The 25,934-nt window shown below is 37.7% G+C and overlaps 1 protein-coding gene across 4 annotated transcripts in view; it reads right to left on the reverse strand.

The window, feature by feature from the left end:
- Positions 1-25,934, reverse strand: part of GRIA2 (glutamate ionotropic receptor AMPA type subunit 2) — a 183,213-nt gene that overhangs the window by 31,581 nt on the left and 125,698 nt on the right. For all 4 annotated transcript variants that reach the window (XM_055549419.1, XM_055549422.1, XM_055549421.1 and 1 more), the window contains 6 exons: positions 14,983-15,150; positions 14,614-14,718; positions 13,808-13,918; positions 11,805-12,011; positions 10,946-11,316; positions 6,367-6,565 (listed from right to left, as the gene is read on the reverse strand). In XM_055549419.1, coding sequence (XP_055405394.1) covers positions 6,367-6,565; positions 10,946-11,316; positions 11,805-12,011; positions 13,808-13,918; positions 14,614-14,718; positions 14,983-15,150 — 1,161 coding nt within the window. The remainder of the gene's footprint in view (positions 1-6,366; positions 6,566-10,945; positions 11,317-11,804; positions 12,012-13,807; positions 13,919-14,613; positions 14,719-14,982; positions 15,151-25,934) is intronic.

A 25,934-nucleotide genomic window follows, 5' to 3' on the forward strand; every position in this document is an offset into this window, starting at 1 on the left:
AACAAACTCCATGAGAAAAGGTGTGAGATGTGATGGGTACTGCTATAAAGACAGACCATGCCTGAAAATATCTTTAGAGTCAGAAGCAAAATGAAGACTATTCTTACTATGGTCACCATGGTACCCAATTACCCAACAGTAATTCAGTTATGGGCTTCCCTGGTGGCTAAGAATCCACCTGCAATGCCTGGGACCAGGGTTTGATCTCTGGGTTGGAAAGATCTCCTGGAGAAGGGATCACTCATGAATTAGCAGCACCTTTTAATTTAACTATATGGACAAAGTATACTTAAAGAAACATATACTTTGTCTGTATAGTCAAAGCTATTGAGAGAGTCAATTCCTAGTCAATTCCTAGTCAATTGACAAGAAGTCCAGGGTCCTCAAGGAGAAGATAGGGGTCTGGGGCTGTCGAGGAGGATATAGGGGCCTGGAATTCTCAAGGAGGAAGAAAGGACAAACTTTCTTTTCTACATTCCTTAGTAAGGATTACATAACAATAATGTATCCTGCTTGAGTACAGTTTCTCCTTGAAAACCTTCTGACTAATCCTGTTATCTTAAAATGTATATTATGGGAGTGGGTCTGGTAAGATCTTTTTATTGTTAGTTCTAATCCTGTCATCTTAAAATGTAAATTGTGGGGTTGGGTCTAGTAAGATCTTTACAACCTTGAGACATTCTTTTGATTTATTGTAATAACCAATTGAAAAAGTATATAACTCCCTTTTCTAAGACTAGTAAGGGGGGTACTCTCCATCCCCTTCTGATGTCTATATCAGAATCTTTCTCTGTCCCTTTTTCACTTTAATAAAACTCTGCTACACAAAAGCTCTCGAATGATCAAGCCTGGTCCCTGGTCCCGAAGCGAAATCTTCTTCGGAGATCATAAATCAGGCATTGTTCACCATAAGCTATCACTATGGTCTTTCCAGTAGTCATGTATAGATGTAAGAGTTGGACCATAAGGAAGGCTGAACACAAAAGAATTGATGCTTTTGAATTGTGATACTGGAGAAGACTCTTGAGAGTCCCTTTGACAGCAAGATCAAACCAGTCAATCCTAAGGGAAATAAACCCTGAGTACTCATTGGAAGGACTGACGGTGAAGCTAAAGCTCCGATAATTTGGCCACCCAATGCAAATAGCCCACTCACCAGAAAACACCCTGATGCTGGGAAAGATTGAAGGCAAGAGGAAAAGAGGGCAGCAGAGGATGAGATGGTTGGATGACATCACGGATCAACGGACATGAACTTCGGCAAATTCAGGGAGATGATGAGGGACAGGGAGGCCTGGTGTGCTACAGTCCATGGGGTTGCAAAGAGTTGAACATGACTTAGTGACTGAACAACAACAACAACATATTCTGTGTACTACTTTCTCAAATGACAACCACACCCTCTTTTCATGGAGGATATTTAACATGGCAAGCTCCTGTTTACTTTGCTGATGTGTGCTGTTCTGTTAGCCTTCCTTTACTGCTACAAACAGAATAGTGTGGCTTTTAAGTACTTTTGAGTACATACCCCTCCTTCTCAAGATAAAGAGAAGCTGACTACTAATGCTTTATGCACTGAGACCTAGTCACCTTGATTCATCATAGCTCCTTTTGCAGGTATATGGAGAAGAACTGTGAGGCATTGATGGCATTTCTACCATTAAATCCTCTAACTTGACAAAACAAACATAGAGGGGATTGAAATAGAGCATGAAGGCAGCGAAGTAAATCCAGAGACTTTTCTCCACAAGGAAAAACAGTGTATGGGAAGAATGCTTTAGGAGTAAAAGACTTCAGCACACACATTACCTGCTAGAATTTGGTCAAATCCTCACATTTAGTTTAATAATGTGCAACATGCAAGCAAAAATGATCATTCTGACTATCAGACAGAAATACTGTGAGATTCAGAGACAATGCATAAGATAAGACTCTGCCTTGGGAAGCTATACTAATAAAAGTTATCAGGTTGTCTAGAACTATGGACAGAGGGTCGTAACATTGTACAGGAGGCAATGATCAAGACCATCCCCAAGAAAAAGAAATGCAAAAAGGCAAAATGGTTGTCTGAGGAGGCCTTACAAATAGCTGAGAAAAGAAGAGAAGTGAAAGGGAAAGGGAAAAAGGAAAGATATACTCATCTGAAAGCAGAATTTCAAAGAATAGCAAGAAGAGATAAGAATGTTTTCTTAAGTGAACAATACAAAGAAATAGAGGAAAACAATAGAATGGGAAAGATTAGAGATATTTTCAAGAAAATTAGAGATACCAAGGAAACATTTCATACAAAGATGGGCAAAATAAAGGACAGAAATGGTATGGACCTAACAAAAGCAGAAGATATGAAGAAGAGGTGGCAAGAACACACAGAAGAACTATATGAAAAATATCTTTATGACCCAGATAACCATGAAAGTGTGATCACTCACCTAGAGCCAGACATCCTGGAGTGCAAATCAAGTGGGTCTTAGGAAGCATCTCTATGAACACAGCTAGTGGAGGCTATGGAATTCCAGTTGAGGTATTTCAAATTCAAAAAGATGATGCTGTGAAAGTGCTGCAGTCAATATGCCACCAAATTTGGAAAACTCAGCAGTGGTCACAGGACTGGAAAATGTTAGCTTTCATTCCAATACCAAAGAAAGGCAATGCCAAAGAATATACAAACTTCTGCACAAGTAATGCTCAAAATTCTCCAAGTTAGGCTTCAATAGTACATGAACCAAGAACTTCCAGATATTCAAGCTGCATTGAGAAAAGGCAGAGAAACCAGAGATCAAATTGCCAACATCTGCTGGATCCTAGAAAAAGCAAGAGAATTCCAGAAAAACATCTACTTCTTCTTCATTGACTATGCTAAAGCCTTTGACTGTGTGGATCACATCAAACTGTGGAAAATTCTTCAAGAGGTGGGAATACCAGACCACATTACCTGCCTAATGAGAAACCTGTATGTAGGTCAAAAAACAACAGTTAGAAATGGACATGGAACGATGGACTTGTTCCAAATTGGGAAAGGAGTACTTCAAGGCTGTATACCATCAGCCTGCTTATTTAACTTCTGTGCAGAGTATATCATGTGAAATGCTGGACTGGATGAAGCACAGCTAGAGTCAAGATTGCTGGGAGAAACAGCAATAACTTCAGATATGCAGATGACACTACCCTTATGGCAGAAAGTAAAGAGGAACTGAAGAAGCTCTTGATGAAAATGAAAGAGGAAAGTGAAAAAGCTAGCTTAAAACTCAAGATTCAAAAAACAAGGATAATGGCATCTGGTCCCATTATTTCATGGCAAATAGATAGGGAAACAATGGAAACAGTGACAAACTTAATTTTCTTGGACTCCAAAATCACTGCAGATGTTGACTGCAGCCATGAAATTAAAAGACACTTGCTTCTTAAAGGAAATGCTTTGACCAACCTAGATACCATATTAAAGCAGAGACATTACTTTTCCAACAAAGGTCTGTCTAGTCAAAGCTATGGTTTTTCCAGTAGTCATATATTGATGTTGGGCCATAAAGAAGGCTGAGTTGGACTATAAAGAAAGCTGAGCACTGAAGAATTGATGCTTTTGAACTGTGGTGTTGGAGAAGACTCTTGAGAGTCCCTTGGACTGCAAAGAGATCAAACCATTCAAACCTTAAGGAAATCAATCCTGTATATTCATTGGAAGGACTGTGTTGAAGCTGAAAATCCAATACTTTGGCCACCTGATGTGAAGAGTTCACTCATTAGAAAAGACCCTAATGTTGGGAAAGATTGAGGGCAGAAGGAGAAGGGTACAACAGAGGATGAGATGGTTGGATGGCATCACCAACTCAATGGACATGAATTTTAGCAAACTCTGGGAGATGGTGAAGGACAGGGAAGCCTTGTGTGCTGTAGTCCATGGTGTTGCAAAGAATCAGACGTGACAGAGGGACTGAACAATAACAACAACAATAATATAATAAACATCACTTCTCTATTACTCCAGAGAAAGTAAGTTCCACAATCCTATATAGGCAAACGACACACTGCAGATATGTGAGGGTTGTTTGTGTATGTGTGTATGTACTGCACGTGGGAACCACAATATCTGTGGGGTTACTGAACTGAAACACAAGAGTTGAAGTATCCTTTGCCCAGAGTTATCTAGCCTTTTCATCCTGTGTCCTGGGAAATTTACATATTCTAAGCATGAAATCTTGGCCATGTGCTGATTAAGGCATATGTTTCTACATATGAGTTAGTTAACTCTACACATCTGGTTGAGTTAAGGTACACTGAAAAGCTCTGAGATTCTGAATGTGCAGTTATTGAGAATAGCTGGTCCCAAACAAGCTAATGAGAGTGACTCTCAACAGTGTCTGGAAACAAGGTTATTTTAATCAACATAAGTAGCAGTAAGTAAACCATGATATAACAAGTCCCTTCATAGATCTCATTTACTTAGAGAGGGAGGAATACCAATAAAATATATCAATAAAATAAAAGCAAGCCATATTGGAATACATTTAAATGTCTCAAAATATACTAATTGAGAATCATACTGGAGTGGGCTGCCATTTCCTTCTCCAGGGGGTCTTCCCAACCCAGAGATCGAAACCAGGTCTCCTGCATGCAGCCAGATGCTTTACCATCTGAGCCACCAGGGAAGCCCATGCAATATTCTAATTTATTTAATAGCTCCGCCGTCATGATCAGGCTAGAGAGCACATTATGTTAAGCACTACAATATACACACATTGCAACTATTTTCAGTAGTAGGAGTAAACTGTCATTAGCAACAAAACTGCATTGTAACATTCACAGCTAGCATTAAAGTCAAGGCTTACAAAAGGACCATAGGCTTGGCTTACACTGCAGTGCCTAGTGGAAGTGCCAAAGTCCTGCTGCCCCACTCACATCCAAATTACTATCTGTTGTCAGCAGTCTGACAGGATCACCTTCTCTCCCATCACATCTGGAGCACAACTGATGTTATTTGGAAAAGATACCAATGGTAATGCAGGATGAGACGGTCCTCAAACCACAATGTACCTCTTCAGCTGGACGTTGAAAGCCCTAATCTTCACTCAATCTCAGATACACTCAAAGATACTTGTGGATTATTAGAGATCATCATGTGCCATCTATTCGGCTTAATGCCAAGGTTTATCTGCTTGATTTCAACATTTTAATAGAATGAGCTCTTTCAGAGAGATAAGAGTATAAAAGAAGTGAAGTCACTCAGTTGTGTCCGACTCTTTGCGACCCCATGGACTGTAGCCCACCAGCCTCCTCCATCCATGGAATTTTCTAGGCAAAAGTACTGGAGTGGGTTGCCATTTCCTTCTCCAGGGGATCTTCCCAACTCAGGGATCAAACTCGGGTCTCCCACACTGTGGGCAGACACTTTACCGTCTGAGCCACCAGGGAATCCCATTAAGAGTATAAGAAAAGAAAATTATACCATCAGCCTATTGGGCTGGTTCCTTTAGACAGAGAACATAGGGCCACAGATCTTTTAAAAGCTAAAATACATTTAATAGATACAGAATTATTATTCCCATTTTAAAAATTAGGAGGTTGAAGGCCTTTGTTAGCCTTTTCTTGGAGGGCTTAACATAAAACTCAGAATTTCCACACATGATCATAATTGATTTCCTGACACAGAATTAACATAACTGATTTGACAGTCAGTTCTCAACTGTAAATTATGTAAGATAGTCAAGCTTATTTAACATAAAGCAAACTATAACACCATTTTCTTTTAAAAATAATAATTTAATTTTAACTAGATTTTGCTTCAATTTTGTCCCAAAAGGAAAATCAATTTTTATAAAAGCTAGATTTCTTTACAACATAGTGTTTTTCTCCAAAAGAGTCAGGAATCAATAAAAATAGATAGTGCCAAATATAGGGGTAGGGAGGGTAGAGGGGTAGAGAAAAGGTTAAGAACAGAAATAGAAAACAAACATATGGTTACCAAAGGGTAAGGTGGAGAGGAGGGATAAATTGGGATTTGGGGATTAATAGATATATATTACTATTTGTAAATTTGATAAACAACAAGAACCTACTGTATAGCACAGGGAACTTCACTCAAGTATTCTTTAATTACCTAAATGGGAAAAGAATTTGAAAAAGAATACATACATGTATATGTATAACTGAATCACTTTGCTGTAAACCTGAAACTAACACAACATGTAAATCAACTACACTCCAATATAAAATACAAATGAAAAAAGAGGAACAAAAATAGAATTAGAGACAGAGATGGGAGTAACTTTCACATAGCACCTTTGTATAGACCATGGGAGAGGCAAGGAGGCACAGAGTTTAGGTTGGTTCAATTACGACCAAAACAAGAACTTATGAAGCAGAATCTCTTACCCTGAAAAATTCCTTGGTGGAGCCAGAGTCTAATGTTCCATAAGCAATTTCTGTTTGCTTAGAAAGATCCTCGGCACTTTCGATGGGAGACACCATCCTCTCTACAGTCAGGAAGGCAGCTAGGTTAGCCGTGTAGGAGGAGATTATGATCAGGGTAAAGAACCACCACACTCCTCCAACAATGCGCCCAGACAGGGATCTGATAACAAGTACGAAATGGATTTGTAAAGTGAAATGAATGACCTCATAAGGAAACAAGTTAGCAGTATTATGCAAATATTGATTTATAGGGAAATATTTGATTTCATATTTTTTAATATATCAGCTAGTTCATGAAACTTAAAATTATTAAACTTTCTGGGCAAGGATTACAGATTCACTAGATCTGATGAGCTATCCAGAGGCAAAACTTTAGATTCCTGAAATTCTTTCACAGTTATTATGGCTACATGTAACAGGCAATTTCAAGAAATGTGTGAATAATCTATTCAATGCTTATAATATTTTATCTACTCATGATATAATTAAACAAAGAAGAGAATCTAAGATTAACAGCAAAACTCTGAAAAATGCTGACAAACAAAATCAAGTATCAAAAATAAAAGTATGCACCATAGATATGGCTTTAAACACCAAAGAAACCCTCCATTTAATCCTTCCAATGAAGTTTAAAAACACTCAAAAAAGGTCCAAAATTTCATTAGTATTTTGTATGTGCAGAAACATAGATTTTAGAAATAGTACAGGATAGAAATGGAAAAAAATGATACTACAGAGTATGACACAAAATATAATTCTTAACGAATAAAAATCTGATGCTTCAGGCATGAACTGTTATATCCCTGTTCCTTTGTGCCTCCTGCTTAGGGAAAAAAGAAAACTGAAAGAAAACAAATCAGACATTTAAAAGTTTGCCAAAATATAAATTTCTAGTTTGAAAAATAATAAAAATAGAAATATTATGTGACCATAAATTCTTACATAAAATACTTTTCAAAAGCTTGATTTACTTTAAACCCTAGATAGATAAGTATAGATGTAGGTATAGAAATAGATAAGTATAAATATGTAGATACAGAAGTAGATATATAGGGTTTTATTTGGTAAGATTTTGTGGGGTTCCACATATAAAGGTATTTGAGTAATATTTTAAAAAAACAATGTTTTTTCTCTTTTGATAATAACTCTATTATGTCTAACAATAAATCCTTCTATAGTGAAGAGGTAACACTTTTAAAAATTTAAATTGTGAAAATGTGCCAATTTATGACCTAAACTAAATTTCTTCATAGTTAATAATAAGAAATATACCTTTTGACGAAACACAGATACTACATCAATTATCAGGTAACATTTGTATAATAAACTACTCTAGAAGTGAAGAAAAGCAGTGAAGCTAAAAGTAAAGATTTTTTAAATAAAAGCATCTGCTGCTAAAATAAAAGAGAAAAAGAAACTGCACAATCAATGAAAAATAAAAACAATATGATGAAGAGCCTTTACCAGTATCTAAGAGATGCAAAAAATTAAACAAATATGATAGAACAGAAAAAGTTAATTCTCACATATTCTCATATACCTTGTATTTAAGAGGGCAGATTTGGTCTAAGCCCTTAAAATGGATCTCATTGCCTTGGACAGTATACATTGCAGGTTTATTTGCAATATATTTTAGAATCATTTCTATAAATCATTGTGTTTCAGTTGTAAGATAAACACAAGTTAAAGACATAATGCTGCTCCCTAATCCAGTATTTATGCCATATTTAATTAAATATGCTCATTTTTTGAAGTATGCAAGATAACCCCCAAAACGTTTATAACTTGTGCATCATTCAAAACAGAAAATTATTGAGCAATTAATTATTTACTTGTAAGTGTTTTCCAAGGATGAACTAAAGCTTCTGAAGGAGTTCCTGAGAAATTTTAAGTAGAGGAGCAAATTAAACGTTATGTTTTATGGTGACAGATAAAAATGGTTTCTCTTATTAAAAACAAAACTTTCATCTCTCAGTGTCTTCACTAAAGCAGCAAATATATATACATATTCTATCATTTTTCTCATCTCTATTAAATAACAATGAAATCTTTTAATCATTTGAATCACTTAAGGATATTGGGGGAGAAAACAGAAGTAAGCCAGAGAATAAGAGTCAACTTTGCATCTTTTTGCTCTCATAATTCTGTGGTCATAGTCTTCATAAAACTATAGTTACACTCTAAACCTAATTTCAGGCAATGACCAATTCACTTCACGTAATCATTCTAGATTAAAATTTCAATGTATTCTATTCATATAAATAAAATAGTTCTTTATCATATTTTATTGAAAAAAGATAAATATCTTTAAAAATATTTAAAGAGCATATGTAAAGTGTTCTATGCATTTCATGCATTACTATTAATATTATTTTAGATACTAAGCTGCTCTATCCTTTCCTAGAATTATCATCTTTGCATTCTAAAACATGATAGCTTGGTTCCTTTAAAAAAAATCCTTACATTTTCCAATATTAGGCAGCATGTTCAATTATCAAATACACATACAGCCATAAATTGAAAGGTTCATATGCTGAAAAAATTTTAATAAAGTGAATTCTCCTTACATATATATGTATATGTCTATACATATATATCCCATGGCAAATAAAAGATAACAAGGAAACATGTTATCTAAAATTGATATATCTTACCAGGAAATAAAAATTATTACATGTGAAAATGTAGTGAGTCATGATTCATGACTGAAACCATAAGCAAATAAAAATGGTCATATTTTAGGAAGCAGGCTTTGTTAAAATTTGAATGTCAATATGTCACGGTGGACCCTGGAAAAACACAGGGTTAAATGTGTTAAATGTGACTTGTACTCCAGCCCCTATGTGTAAATGTGTTTTTTTGCTCCTCAGCAAGCCCTGGACACCCAAAAGAGTGACCTTCAGAGACCTGTTACATAAGGAGCAAGGCAAACAAACCTGAGAGTTCATCAATCAGAACCTAGGTCAGTATGTCCTATGTCATAATGAAACTTCATAGGTTTCTCCTGCTTATTCACAAGGCAGAGGATAGTTTGTGGAACTCTAGGATAATTGCCTTATATCTCAGGGGTATGGTAACATCAAACTTCAGTAATCTTCTTTCCAAAGATGAATCATTTCTTTATTGCTTATGAACCAGAATGTTCTCTGAGATTCCAATCTGGTTAGTATTTTTCTTTTTCATCATTAGAAACTTCTCTTTATGTCTTTAATGTAAATCAGATAAACTAAATATAGAGACAGAACTATGAATCTTGTTTTATCACAGATCATCATAATCATAAATATATGATATATGATAATTATTATCATACATTATGTGTGAAAATTATGTCTCTCTATATATGCAGTGCAAATACCCTTGGTTTGGTTCTAATATAGTGCAGTTCCATAGAGAGGCCACAGAAAGCTTGATGGAATTAAGAGTTTCAGATCCACAAAGTTCATAAAGACATTCCATACTATTGGAAAAGTAAGTTATTGATACTTTCTGCAAACATGATATATTTCCTTTACCTCCCTGGGGGAATAAACAAAAAGACTGTAAAAGATACACAATGTTTTTTGAGTTTCACATATAGTTTTTTGAAATTAATTATTCTCAGCCCCCAAATGCTCAAAAACTAGCAGTAATGAAATAGCATTTAAAAAGCCACTGCCTCTACTAGTTATTAAGATATCCCGTAGAATCAAAGGAGGGTAATTGAACCCAAATTAAAGTGCGCCAGTAGATCAATAATCATTTAGGCTTTAAATGTGAAACTAATCACATCAGGAAAAGTACCTCTAAAGAACCAGACATGGCTATTATTCTGACTTATGTATGCAACATGCACAAAGGCAATGGGTGTTTTATGATATATTTATTCTATTTAGGCATTATAGGGCAGGAATTAAAATATCATGTAACTGGAGGTGTATGAATTTCTTCCATCCTGTGTGCATTACTATTTAATATGGCACAAATATTTGTAATGAATAAGTCGTCATCATCCCAACTATTTATTTTTAGATACTTGGAAAATATTTTATCATACATTCTTTTCAACTCAGCAACCTAACCTTTAAAAAACAAATTTTGTAAATATTTCTCCCATATCATTTCCATGAGCTAATAACAACAACAACAAAAAGATGGGATGTGTGAAATGAAGTTTTGTCGCTGTTTAGTTAGTAAGTAATGTTGCCCATTTTCCCAAATACAGGTCTGTGGATCAACACACAGATGACTGTAAAATGAGAATATGCAGCAAAAACACGGTACCCCTCCAAGAAGGCATGTAATCATAGGAACCTTATGCATTTTATAGCCTCTCCATGGTGTGTACAATTTCACCAGGGAAATACAGGACCAACATTCAAAGAACGTTGCTCAAATATTTCACAGGCTTATGCCGATGGTAAAAGTCTGTCCTTAAGAGTCTTACACTGCTTGGACAGACAGCTGGCAGCTGCTAACATCTTTACAGTGAATTCATAAACACCATGAATGTCCACTCGAGACCTAAAATGCACAAAGTTGAAGCAGGCGAGTAACCAACCTTGGCGAAATATCGCATCCTTGCTGCATAAAGGCACCCAAGGAAAACCAGAGACTATTAAAAATCCCAAATTCATTAGTTGATTCACTACTTTGTGTTTCTCTTCCATCTTCAAATTCCTCAGTGTGCCACTCGTAGGGGCTAAATCTGCTGACCAGGAATAAAACTACACTGACCCCAATGTAGGCAAAAACAATGCACATCCAGATCTCATAGGCTAAAGGATCAAGAAATGAAAACACTCCTGGTTTGGACTTCTGAGGCTTCTTGATCATGATAGAGATCCCGAGGCTCATAAAGGGCTTTGAGAAATCGATCACCTCCTCTCTCACAAGGGTGATGGTTAATGGAGCGATTGCAATATCAGCTTTCTGCAAGGGAAACAAAGGACAGTAATAGAACCAGGACTCCCAGTCAGGAAGGAATCATAGTTATGCTATTGGATCAATGGGTAGGACAGGAAATCAGGATATGGGAATGAATATTTCCCTGGTGGAGTCCCAGGAAATAATAAACAGAACAAAAGCAGTTTGTTCCCCAATATGCCTCCTTTTCAATAAATACAGAAAACACCCTTCTGGCTTGATTATGAGAACTATAACTGTATCCATGCCTTTGCGATCTTTGAAAAACACATATGGCCCATAGGCTTTAAGACAGATGAAGCCTGTCTCCATTTGCATGTTTGCTTCTGACTTCATCCTTCATCTTCAAATGTTTACAAGGAAACAAGACAGTATTCCTAGAGTAATGTGGGAAACCAACAACCTCAGATGTTGGTACTCTGCATGGAAGTCAAGCATTCCCTCAACAAGAGTTCAAATGGAATGATTTTATCTGTAAGAAGAGTGGTACTTACCCCATATACAAGTTCTCCAACCATCCCATTCCAAATTTTCGTGTCTGCATCCCTGGCCCCATACTTGCCATCCCCAACAATGGTCAACTTGTATTTGAACCCACAGTGTTTGGCGATTTCTGCAGCCAAGTCAACACAATAGCCCTCATATCGCTCATTGCCTTCAAGCATCTCATGATTTTTCTTCATCATAACATAGGGGGATTCCTATACAGAAAGAAAGTGCTTTAGGTGATCAAAACAGCTATATTAATTATCTGCTCTCATTGATTCAAATCTTCTGGTTTAATTATTTTAAATTATTACCTGTTAGCTAGAGACATTGTAGAATACAGATAGTGGAAAATATGAGGAAAAATTAATAATAACATTTCTGAACAAAGATTCTCATATATCTTTCATTATATTTCATTAATATGGCTTGCACCTGGCCATACCAAGTAAACAAGAGACTCAAAAGTTAGTATATCCCCATGTCATGTTTGTAATTCTTAGGGCTTGCTGAAAAATAATGTGGCTCAACATCTGTTTCAGTTAACTCTGGATTCACCACTGTCTTGTTCTAAATTAGGGCTACCTTGATTCCAAAGAACCATCATTCACCCAAAACCCTGTATCACTACTAGTTCAAGGATAAGGTTCATGTTCTAATCAGGTCCATGGGCAGTGAAGTGCAGACTGAAAGAGTTGTTGCCATGGTGATTACAGATGCTATCCTCTCAGACTTGAGATCAAATTTCCTTTATGAGATAATATCCTAGAACTATGCTACACAGATAGCTAGAGAGTAGCATTCCTCTTCAAACACCAGAAAGAAGAAGCATGAAAAAATGTCATAACATCAGCCTAATTTCTCCACTGGAAAGTGGCACTAAGCATATGTGGGGCCCAGTGAGATAGTTCTCAATAGCATGATTAAGACAAAAATCCTCAAATACCTAGCTTACATTTATTAAGACTTTCAAAGTGCCAGCTAATGTTCTTATTCAAATCCCTTACTAGCCTAACTATATTTTCTTCTTAGTATTGTTACCATAATGAATCCCACCAATTCACTGCATCACAGATTAGTAAAACAAAATAAGGCTATTTTGTTGCAAAATCCTACACTATTAGTGAACCCCATTTCATTTCCTCCATTTTATTATATCAACAGCTTGTCATGATGACCTACATCTCCCAACCATCTATCCAGAGCCTCAATGTTCAAGATCCAGTTCAATGCTGTCACTCCATCCAACATACATTTACTTAGCACTAGCTACGTGCCAATTACTATGTGGAGACTTGGGGTTAAAAACAAAGGAGATCACCCTAGTCTTTCAGAAGTTCCCCTTTCCATAGGAAGAGAGAGAAGCTGACATTAAACCATGTATTAATAACAAATGTAAGGACAGGACTGATACCATTATTGAGCCATGTAACAAATGTAAGGACAGAATGGACCCAGAATAGTGTGGAAGTGGAAAGGTGAAACATTGATGGAATACAAGGAAGGCTCTTCCAGACTTTCCCCGTTTTTCACTTGTGTAAGCACCACATTGCATGCATGCTCAACCGCCCAGTCATGTCTGACTCTTTGTGACCCCATGCACTGTAGCCCGCCAAGCTCCTCTGTTCATGGGATTATATCCTGGCAAGGATACTGGAGTGGGTTGCCATTTCCTCCTCCAGGGCATCTTTCCTATCCAGGGATCAAACCCACATCTCCTGAAACTCCTGGCAAGCAGATTCTTTTCTACTGAGCCACCTGGGAAGCCCCAAACACCAGGTTATGAATTATCTATAAAGCTAAAGTTCATTCTTGAAGTGGAGAGGAAATATTTTGAATGCTTTAGCTCGTTGGTGATCCCTTGAAACAGAATAACATGCAATGAATGACTGAAACATTCAAAAACATCACCATATCAGTTATTGTCCTAAAACATAAGCAGAAATACTAGTTGGCAGATGTTTTTCTTAAGAAAAAATAATGTCAGACAGAGGCATATGTAGCTAATTACCAAAATAGTAGTGACAACAACGGTCTTATTCTCAAGCCCAGAGGTGTCATTTCCAGAAGGGAGTTCCGTGAGGGTAACAACCATTTTGTCAACTTCGCTCCAGTATCCGATCTGAAAAAGGACACAGAAAGAGTGCGCTTGGATACATGGCCTTTCTATTACCAAAGCACTGAGTTATTTCCAAACCCATGTCTGAATCTGAAATTACACCTATCCTAACTAGACTTGTCCTAAACACATAGCTTTGGAAATCCTAGCCACGGCAATTAGAGAAGAAAAAAGACATATATCTTTTAGGTATGTGAATCAAATAAGAATAGAAAGGCACTGCAAAAACCATTCCTAAAGACAGATTGTCTCATGTTCACTTTTCATATTCCCCAAGGGTAATTTCCATGGGAGTGATCATATAGAAACATAAAATTCAAACAATGGCATTTTAGCCATAACAGAAGAAAAAAAATGTTGACTTGAAAATTACATGCACATTTCACCAGCTATGTCTGGTCTCCAGAACCATAATCTTTCAGCTATAGTTCTTTTTCTTCTCATTAAACTCTTTCAACTCTACCTCTGTCTAAAAAAAAAAAAGTATAATTGTTTTATTCATAGTTATTAAAATTGTTTCAGTATTACTTACCAGAAATATATTTTATTTAGAAAAGAGATTTTAAAATATATGTTTCTGGAGTTGTGGAGTCCATCTATGTGAATACATGTCTCCAGGACTCTGGAAGATGAGGTGGTGGGTCCACTAACCCACCTCCTCACACAGACAGAAAGCCCTCAATTCACTAATGATTTACCTTCCGGGGCCCATTCGTTTTAAGCTCCATGATGTTAATTGTATAATTTATTCTTTTTCCATTCTGGTCAAACTTGATATTTCCCGAAAGACCTTCAACCTGCACCTAATGAGGAAATGGGAAAGGATACAGTTATAAAATCACTTCAACCAGACACAAACTGGTCGACCAGAGGATTCTCCCAGGATGCAAGTCAAGAAAATGACACTCATTAGTTTTCTTTTTTTTCTTCAACCTACCTTTGTGTAGGTAGGAAATAATATTCCCTCTACATAAGACAGAAGGTATAAGATAAGAATGACTAATTCAGCAGGGAAAAAAAATAGTGGCCACCCTTAAGTTGCATCACAATCATTTTGAGTGACTGACCTGTTTGAGGGCCCTTTCTATTTCTACACCTTGTCCCCAGGGCACCGCTGGGTTTGCCAGACAGTCTCCTGCATTTCCCCTTCTGGAGATTTCAATTCTCTGCTTCCGTAAGTTTCGAAAAGCTTCAGTCATCACTTGAACAGCGTCATATGTCAGAGCAGAAGTATACTGAAAAGTATCATACATTTCATAAGAATGGGAGAAAATTCAATGACTTCCTGTGCACTGGCTAACAGAATTCCAGTTGCCCACCATATGTGCCATATCAGAGTCCAAGAATTTAGACACAATTTCTACTTCTAGAACCCTCAGAATTTAAGAGGAGTAGTATAGAATATTGGAAATATGCATTGTCCCCTTGATTCTAAACATTTCAATTATATTAGCATCTCATCTATTTCAGGTTGATGTTTTCTGGTTGTGTTGAGTTTTCATTTTTCCAACTAGTTTCTCATTGCAGTATCACTTTATGTCCTGATTTGGTGATACATGGAATTATGGACTTAACAAAACAATATTTCTCCACTGTCTGAAGAGAGATTCAACTGGAAATATGGGAAGAATACTGATTAATTTCAGGATCTTTGCTCTTTAATTCCATCCTAGTGATGCTCAAATAGTCCACAGTGTTCTATCTTTGGGGTGTTTGTTTTTAAACTTCCCTAGGTGATCATGATAATCAATGAGAAGAACCACCACACTTCATGATTTCTATGTCCCCTCATGCTTCAATAATCTATGATAATATTGGTTCCAAGCTTATGATATTCAGATCTCAGTGGGGCAGCAGGATTATTTTAGGAGCTGAGGGTCAAACAGAAAATAACTACTACATGAAATAACTACTACAGAAAATAACTAAGCACCATCATGGTCTGGCTAAGTATTCCAACCCAGGGATCAAACTCAGGTCTCCTGCATTGCAGGCAGATTCTTTACCATCTGAGCCACCACAGAAGCCCAAGAATACTGGAATGGGTAGCCCATCCCTTCTCTAGGGGATCTTCCTGACCCAGGAATTGAACCAGGGTCTCCTGCATTGCAGGAAGATTCTTTACCAGCTGAGTTACCAGGGAAGCCCCCTAGTATATACTACCATGTATCAAGGTATGATGCTGCTGTCAGTAATGATAAATCACATTTTAACATAAAAGCTTTACTGACTGCTGAGAAAATTTCTTTATAAAGTATTTTAATCTTTAGGTAACAAGTACAGTGAAGCTGGGGGAAAAACCACAGTATCACACTGACCCCACCTCTCTCATCCTCTTGAGGACATTTTTTTTTCTGCAGATATACTGTCAACACCTCACATCAGCCTTTTTTCTCTATTGGATCATCTCTAATAGCAAATCCACTGCTCCAATATCTCCTACAACCAATAACGAGGAAAGAAATACATAGGCAGGTAGATTAAATAGATAGGTGGGTGATGATCATAATAATGATGATGATGAAAGGTAATAGATAACTGCTTATTAGGTTCCTATACCCCTTCAATTTCCATCATCTTTTTCTGTTTCTTTCACAGGAACATTTGTTAAGACAAATTTTCTAAATTTTCACACCAACCCTCCTTGCTCTCTCTATGTGATGTCTTCATTCTATGGCTTTAAATTACATCCAGGTGCTCAAATGTGACTTCCTCAGCAGTACCCTTCATGCCCAGACCACCCTCGATCACTTTCCTTCATGTGACCTTGTTTATTGCCTTCATATTCACCGCCAGTATCTGAGTATCTTCTTCATGTATTCTTTGTCCAATTGAGCTCTTCTCCCCACTAGAACAGTTACTCTAAGGAAGTAGAAAGCTTATTTGTGACCACTGAATTCTCAGAGGTCAGGGCACATTGGGCACACTTAAGAGACTTACTTAGAAGGAAGGGAAGCAGGGAAGAAGGAAGGAAAAAGGGAAGGAGGGAATAAAAAACAGAGAGAGGGAGGAAGGAAAGAAGGCAGGTCAGAAATCTTCATACAGATTCTATCTTTACAGGATTCACATTCCCTCCCAGTGCAGTGAAAAGATATATTAAAAAAAAAAATTGCAATACACCATTCAGTTCAGTTCAATTGATCAGTTGTGTCCAACTGCAACCCCATGGACTGCAGCACGCCAGGCTTCCCTGTCCATCATCAACTCCCAGAGCTTGCTCAAACTCATATCTATCGAGTTGGTGATGCCATCCAACCATTTCATCTTCTGTCATCACCTTCTCCTCCTGCCTTCAATCTATCCCAGCATCAGGGTCTTTTCCAAGGAGTCAGTTTTTCTCATTAGGTGGCTAAAGTATTGGTGTTTCAGCTTCAACAGATCAGATCAGATCAGTCGCTCAGTCGTGTCTGACTCTTTGCAACCCCATGAATCGTAGCACGCCAGGCCTCCCTGTCCATCACCAACTCCCGGAGTTCACTGAGACTCACATCCATCAAGTCAGTGATGCCATCCAGCCATCTCATCCTCTGTCGTCCCCTTCTCCTCCTGCCCCCAATCCCTCCCAGCATCAGAGTCTTTTCCAATGAGTCAACTCTTCGCATTAGGTGGCCAAAGTACTGGAGTTTCAGCTTTAATATCAGTCCTTCCAAAGAAATCCCAGGGCTGATCTCCTTCAGAATGGACTGCTTCGATCTCCTTGCAGTCCAAGGGACTCTCAAGAGTCTTCTCCAACACCACAGTTCAAAGCATCAATTCTTTGGCGCTCAGCTTTCTTTATAGTCCAACTCTTACATCCACACACGACTACTGGAAAAACCATAGCTTTGACTAGATGGACCTTTGTCAGCAAAGTAATATCCCTGCTTTTTAATATGCCGTCTAGGCTGGTCATAGCTTTTCTTCCAAGGAGAAAGTGTCTTTTAATTTAATGGCTTCAATCACCATCTGCAGTGATTTTGGAGCCCCTCAAAATAAAGTCTCTCACTGTTTCCATTGTTTCCCCATCTATTTGGCATGAAGTGATGGGACCGGATGCCATGATCTTCCTTTTTGAATGCTGAGTTTTAAGCCAGCTTTTTCACACTCCTCTTTCACTTTCATCAAGGGGCTCTTTAGTTCTTCTTCACTTTCTGCCATAAAGGTGGTGTCATCTGTGTATCTGAGGTTATTGATATTTCTCCCGGAATCTTGATTCTAGCTTGTGTTTCATGCAGCCTGGCATTTTGCATGATATATGCTTCATATAAGTTAAATAAACAGGGTGACAACATATAACCTTGACATACTCCTTTCCCAATTTGGAAGCAGTCTATTGTTCCATGTACGGTTCTAACTGTTGTGTCTTGATCTGCATACAGATTTCTCAGGAGGCAGGTCAGGTGGTCTGGTATTCCCATCTCCTAAAGAATTTTCCACAGTTTGTTGTGAGCCACACAGTCAAAGGTTTTGGCGTAATCAATAAAGCAGATGTAGATGTTTTCTGGTATTCTCTTGCTTTTTTTGATGACCCAGTGGATATTGGCAATTTGATCTCTGGTTCTTCAGCTTTCTCTAAATCCAGCCAGACCATCTGGAAGTTCATGGTTCAAGTACTGTTGAAGTCTAGCTTGAAGAATTTTTAGCATTACTTTGCTAGTGTGTGAGCCGAGTGCAATTGTGCGGTAGTTTGAACATTCTTGGGCTTCCCTAGTGGCTCAGATGGTAAAGCTTCTGTCTGCAATGCAGGAGACCCGGGTTCGATCCCTTGGTTGGGAAGATCCCCTGGAGAAGGAAATGGCAGCCCACTCCAGTATTCTTGCCTGGAAAATCCCATGGACCTCGGAGCCTGGTAGGTTACCATCCTTGGGGTCGCAAAGAGTCTGACACGACTGAGCGACTTCACTTTCACTTGAACATTCTTGGCATTGCCTTTCTTTGAGATTGGAATGAAAAATGACCTTTTCGAATTCTGTGGCCACTACTGAGTTTTCCAAATTTGCTGGCATATTGAATGCAGCACTTTTACAGCATCATATTTTAAGATTTGAAATAGGTCAACTGTAATTCTATCACCTCCATTAGCTTTGTTCATAGTGATGTTTTCTCAGACTCACTTGACTTTGCATTCCAGGATGTCTAGGTGAGTGATCACACAATCGTGGTATTTGGGTCATGAAAATCTTTTTTGTATAGTTCTTCTGTGTATTTCTGCTACCTCTTCTTAATGTCTTCTGCTTCTGTTAGGTCCGTACCATTTCTGTCCTTTATTGTGCCCATCTTTGCATGAAATATTCGCTTGGTATCTCTAATTTTTCTGAAGTGATTCTAGTCTTTCCCATTCTAGTGTTTTCCTCTATTTCTTTGCATTGATCACTGAGGAAGGCTTTCTTTATCTCTCTTTGCTATTCTCTGGAATGCTGCATGCAAATGGATATACCTTTCCTTTTTTCCTTTGCCTTTGGCTTCTCTTCTTTTCTCAGCTATTTATAATGCCTCCTCAGACAACCATTTTGCCTTTTTTGCACTTCTTTTTCCTGGGGATGGTCTTGATCACTGCTTCCTGTACAATGTCATAAGCCTCCATCTGTAGTTCTTCAGGCACTCTATCAGATCCAATCCCTTGAATCTATTCGTCATTTCCATTGTATAATCACAGGATTTGATTTAGGTCATACCTGAACGGTCTAGTGGTTTTCCCTACTGTCTTCAATTTAAGTCAATTTGGCAATAAGGAGTTCATTAACTGAGCCACAGTCAGATCCTGGTCTTGTTTTTGCTGACTGTACAGAGCTTCTCCATCTTTGGCTGCTAAGTCGCTTCAGTTGTGTCTGACTCTGTGAGACCCCAGAGACGGCAGCCCACCAGGCTCCCCCGTCCCTGGGATTCTCCAGGCAAGAACACTGGAGTGGGTTGCCATTTCCTTCTCCAATGCATGAAAGTGGAAAGTGAAAAGTGAAAGTGAAGTTGCTCAGTTGTGTCCGACTCTCAGCAACCCCATAGACTGCAGCCTACCAGGCTCCTCCGTCCATGGGATTTTCCAAGCAAGAGCACTGGAGTGGGTTGCCATTGTCTTTGGCTACAAAGAATATAATCAATTATTTCAGTATTGACCATCTGGTGATATCCATGTGTAGAATCTAATATACCATTTAGTGTTATAAATTGATCCAATGGTTGATAGATATTTTTCTTGCTTATTTTTTAATATGAGAGATGTTACAATAAGGCAAATGAGAAAGTAACTTATGTAGAACAAATTACCACCTCCCTGAATCTAGAAATTGTTTAATACATCACATCTTTAGTGTTAAAAAAGGAGTGTGAAGTTATTATTATAATTTTTTCATGAAAAGTTTAGCTGAATTAGTTTCATTTTATCACATGAATGAATCAAATTTGATGGGAAAGTGATAGAAGGAAAGAAGAAAAAGAAAATGATTTTGAGACCACAGGACTGTGAATGATGCTGTTAGTTGTAAGATATACACATTTATTGCTAAATTTTCTTAAGCAATGCCACTGCAGGGATATACATGAGCCCTTCTTCACAAATCTACATTATCTCTTGGGTGGCTGCACTTTAGTTTCCTGGAAATACCCCTAATAGATGGATCTAAATCAAACCCATCTCTATTTTTCCCCCAAATCTGCAACCTCTTCCTTCAAATTGTACAAGCAAGAAATTAGTAAAATACACTGTGTTATATATCCATGTGAAAATCACTCATGTCCAAGTCTTGGCTACCCTGTGGACCATACAGTCCATGGAATTCTCCAGGCCAGAATACTGGAGTGAGTAGCCTTTCCCTTTTCCAGGGATCTTCCCAACCCAAGGATACCAGGTCTCCCGCATTGCAGGCATATTCTCTACCAGCTGAGCCACCAGGGAAACCCAAGAATACTGGAGTGGGTAGCCTATCCTTCTCCAGGGGATCTTCCCAACCCAGAAATCGAACCAGTGTCTCATGCACTGGAGGTGGATTCTTTACCAACTGAGCTATCTGGAAAGCCTGTCCATGTAGGCCATCTATATTCCTGGATTGAAAATGTAATTTCTGGGAGCCTCTCCTAAGAAAACATTCTCAAATACAGAGAACTTAAATACAAAGATATTAATTTCAGCATCATTCATAATGTGCAAAAATTATAAGGAATCTAAGTTTATGAGAATAAAAGAATGTTTAAAAACTATGCTTTCTGTGGAAAGCATATGTGAACATATGTGTGGAAGCACATATGTGGAAGCATTATGTGAACATTAGCTTCCCTGGTGACTCAGATGGTAAAGAATCCATCTGCAATGAAGGAGATCTGGGTTCGATCCCTGGGTTGGGAAGATCCCCTGGAGAAGTGAATAGCTATCCACTCCAATATTCTGACCTGGAGAATTCTGTGGACTGTATCGTCCATGGGGTCACAAAGAGGTGCACATGACTGAGCGACTTTCACTTTCACTATGCAAACAATAAAAAGTTCTATTAATAACGATTATGTAGCAATACAAACTGGAGAAGGCGATGGCACCCCACTCCAGTACTCTTGCCTGGAAAATCCCATGGACGGAGGAGCTGGTAGGCTGCAGTCCGTGGGGTCGCTAAGAGTCGGACAGGACTGAGCGACTTCACTTTCACTTTTCACTTTCATGCATTGGAGAAGGAAATGGCAACCCACTCCAGTGTTCTTGCCTGGAGAATCCCAGGGATGGGGGAGCCTGGTGGGCTGCCATCTCTGGGGTCACACAGAGCTGGACATGACTAAAGCGACTTAGCAGCAGCAGCAGTAGCAGCAGCAGCAATACAAACAATACAAGCTAATTAAAATAAGTGAAAAACATTACAACTAAATATTTTTCAACAGAAAATTAGAATAAAAATAATTGCATCCTTTCAACAAAAAAGGGAAGAAAAAGAAACAAATGATTAGAATAAAATAAGAGGGAGGAAATATACATGATGATATTTTCTTGCCAAGTACTCTACAATATCCATGTAGCTTTAAAAAAAATCTGTATTATATCAAAAGCATTGCTTTAAATCATATCTATTTAAGAAAAGACTTCTTGGAGAAATAGAAATATCATGACAGCTTTTATCTGCCTCACATATCTCTATTCTCCTAGAGGAAAAAAATTGATTAGTTTGCTTTCTTATACAGCAATCTGTCTGTTGCTAGTTTAATTCTTATGATGAAGTTTAGGTCACTGAATTAGAAACAGAAGCCAGTATTATAGTTTGTATTCAGGAATTATGATCATAGTTAAAAGGCAAACTCTTCCTTGAGTCACCCTGCTCATACTACTATGAGAAATCTATAAAGTCATCTGCTAAATGCTTCAGAGTCTATAAATGCTGGTGAACTACATTAAAAAAATAAGATGAGGCTGAATCAACTAAAAGCATTTCAGTCCACGCAGCATGTTACCATTATGATTCAGGGCATGAGCTCACCAAGAAGAAAAATCCTTCCACCCTTTACCAAATGTTCAAATCTAATCAAGTCTCAAGCTTATTATCATTGTAAATTAATAGTCACAATCATAGATTCAATTCTGGGCTGAGAGAAAATCAACAGCCTCTGTATCCAGAGCTCCTTCTGGTTTATGTTCTGCATATGTGGCTCATTTATTTTTCTCAACAAATATGTTCACATTTTTGATTGTATAGTTAAATATTTCAATTTTATTCTACCATTCACTAAACTAGATGTAAATTAATTTGAAGGGAACATGATGGCGATGTAACAATCTCCTTCCTTGAAAACAAATGCATCATCTCTGTCCTGATGTTTATGTTCTGTGAAATTCCTCAGCTGACTTGGAAATTTATATTTCAGCGGGGTGCCATTATATGCTGTGGTGCTCTACCACAATCACTCCCATCCACACTTGAAGAAGAAATCTGGGGAAACATTTTTACGGTCCGTTTTCCAAATGCACTTTTTATTTCCTTTTTAAGTGTATCTTTATTGAGACTCATTTTTCAAAAGTAAAATGATCTATGCATTTTAAACATGTTTGTTTTGCCCAATAGTTATATTATTCAGTAACACATTTCTCTAATCACTGATAACAGAAATGTTAATCTTATAGTCAAAAAACAAAATTACATGAAAAGAAGTTCTGTATACATTTAAAATGCGACCAATATACAGAGGGTAACTAGGCTGTAATATAAAATTTTATGGGTCATAATGGCAGCACCTATTCTGAAACATATGTTATCTGCATGGTGCTTTAAAAATAGGGGAAAACATCAAAACATCATTCAAAAAGGAAGTACTAGGCTTTAGTATTATGAAACTGTCACAAAATTTCCTATGAATGGGTATTCCATATCTTCCTTGACACTTGAAACTGAATTGACTATAGTTTAGGAAGCATTTAATACACCATCTTCTGATCTCTATCAGAGCTGCCTCAAGCTCTGATTACAGCATTTACTACTCTGTTGCCTTGAGCAAGTTAATTAAAGTGTCTGTGTGCAAAGTTTCTTATCAATGAGATAAGCAGAACAATGTCTCTTCTATGTCATAGTGGAGTTGGAAAGGTAAGTGAGGGAAAAAGGAAGAATTCATGTTGACTTAGTTCTCTATGTGTCAAACATGAGCTGGGTAGTTTCATAGAAAGACCTTAAAAAAAAAAAAAACCTCTATGCAACAAATACTTTTATTCCAATGGTATAGGTGAAGATTACAAGTTATCAAGTTATATTTTACTCAGGGTCACAAAAATATATGGCAAAGGTGGAATTTGAATCCCGATCTCTTCATTTCAGGGATAATGAGGTGATGGGCTGTCCTGGTTTGCCTTGGCCTGTCCCAGTTTTGGATCTGAAAGTTTGGAGTCCAGGCACACTGGGACTGTTGGATTTTGAGTTTTAAAATACACTAAAAATCAAAGTTATTGACCCGCATGTTTGCCTTCTTTTTTCCTTTTATTACTATCTATCTTGTTACAAAATTAGCTTGTCTTTACACTGTTTTGAAAACCACCATCCTGATCTATAAGTCTCTGATCCAATAAGTTCAGAAAATAATTTTAATGTTGGCATATTAAAGGCCCTGAGAAATCCTGCAGTAAAAATTCCAATTACTTTGATTGGTCAGCATTGCCCAAACTAATAACCATTTAAAATTTTTCTTTAACATCAATTACTTTCTATAAAAATAGCATTTGTATAACATACTTTGGGCTGTCAAAAGTTTTATAGTCCGATACATTTTATACAGCCATTTAAAAAAACAGCATCATTTATTTAGGTAAAATTATTATAAACTAGGCAGACACTTTGGCTCAGAGGGTAAAGCATCTGCCTGCTATGCAGGAGACCTGGGTTTGATCCCTAGGTCAGGAAGATCCCCTGGAGAAGGAAATGGCAACCCACTCCAGTATTCTTGCCTGGAAAATCCCATGGACAGAGAAGCCTGGTAGACTGCAGTCCATGGGATCGCAAAGAGCTGGGACACGACTGAGCGACTTCACTTTCACTTTCATTATAAACTAAATGATATCTCCCTAGAGAAACACATAATATAATTACTCTCAGTTTCTTTATCACAAAATTATCAACATTGCCAAAAATGATGAGCTCTAGGAACAATATATAAGCTTATAAGAAAGTTTACAAAGTCTCTCTTTTCTTTAAGCTTCTTGGCAATGGCCTGAAATCAACTAAAGCCATAGAAAAGAAAAAAAAAAAAAAAGAAGTACATTATAAACTTAAAATTATTCACTTCTCTTGATTTCGAATTCAACTGAAGTCTACCCTCTGGGAAAGAGCTGTCTGTGATAAGGTCATCACTGCTTTCCTCTAAAGCCTATTAAATACATGCCTTTTGTAGCTTCACTGAATAAAATCACAGAATCTTCATTAAGACCCAACATCACTGGAACAACAGGAACTCTCACTCACTGTCAGTGGAAATGCAAAATAGTACTGCTACTTTGGGAGACAGATCATTTCTTACAAAACTAAACATACTTCTATGTAATCGAGCCAACACACTCCTTGGTGTTTACCCAAAGGAGTTGAGACATGAAGCCCACTCAAAAAACACCACATATGTTAATAGCAGCTTTATTTATAATTGCCAAAACTTGGAAGCAACCAAGATAGTCTTCAATAAACATGTATAATACCATGTATGAAACGAGTCGCCAGTCCAGGTTCGATGCATGATACTGGATGCTTGGGGCTGGTGCACTGGGACGACCCAGAGGGATGGTATGGGGAGGGAGGAGGGAGGAGGGTTCAGGATGGGGAACACATGTATACATGTGGTGGATTAATTTCAATATTTGGCAAAACCAATACAATATTGTAAAGTTTAAAAATAAAATAAAATTTAAAAAAATAAAAAAAATAAAAAGTTAAGCAAACAAAACAAAAAAATAATGTGAGGTACATGAAGACAAAAGAATATTATCAGAGTTAAAAAGGAGTGAGCTACGGAGCCACCAAAAGACACAGAGGAATTTTAAATGTAAATGACTAAGTGTAAGAATGATGCTAAAGCTGAAACTCCAGTACTTTGGCCACCTCATGAGAAGAGTTGACTCATTGGAAAAGACTCTGATGCTGGGAGGGATTGGGGGCAGGAGGAGAAGGGAACGACAGAGGATGAGATGGCTGGATGGCATCAATGACTCGATGGACGTGAGTCTCAGTGAACTCCAGGAGTTGGTGATGGACAGGGAGGCCTGGCATGCTACGATTCATGGGGTTGCAAAGAGTCAGACACGACTGAGCGACTGATCTGATCTGATCTGAAGTGTAAGAAGCCAATCAAAAAAGGGTACACACTATGTAATTCCAACTGTATGACATTCTGGAAAAGGTGTAACTATGGAGATAGTAAAATGATCAGTCAGTGGTGGCCAGGTGTTTGTGGTGGGAGGAGGGATAAATAAATGAAATGCAAAGGGCTTTTAGAGCCACGGAAATACTCTGTATGAAACAATAACAACGAAAGCATGCTATTATCTATTTATCCAAACCTGTAGAATGCACAAGACCAAGAGTGAGTGGGCTTTTCTTTTGTT

The sequence above is a fragment of the Bubalus kerabau genome, chromosome 16 (assembly GCF_029407905.1).
Source record: "Bubalus kerabau isolate K-KA32 ecotype Philippines breed swamp buffalo chromosome 16, PCC_UOA_SB_1v2, whole genome shotgun sequence".
Lineage (NCBI taxonomy): Eukaryota > Metazoa > Chordata > Mammalia > Artiodactyla > Bovidae > Bubalus > Bubalus kerabau.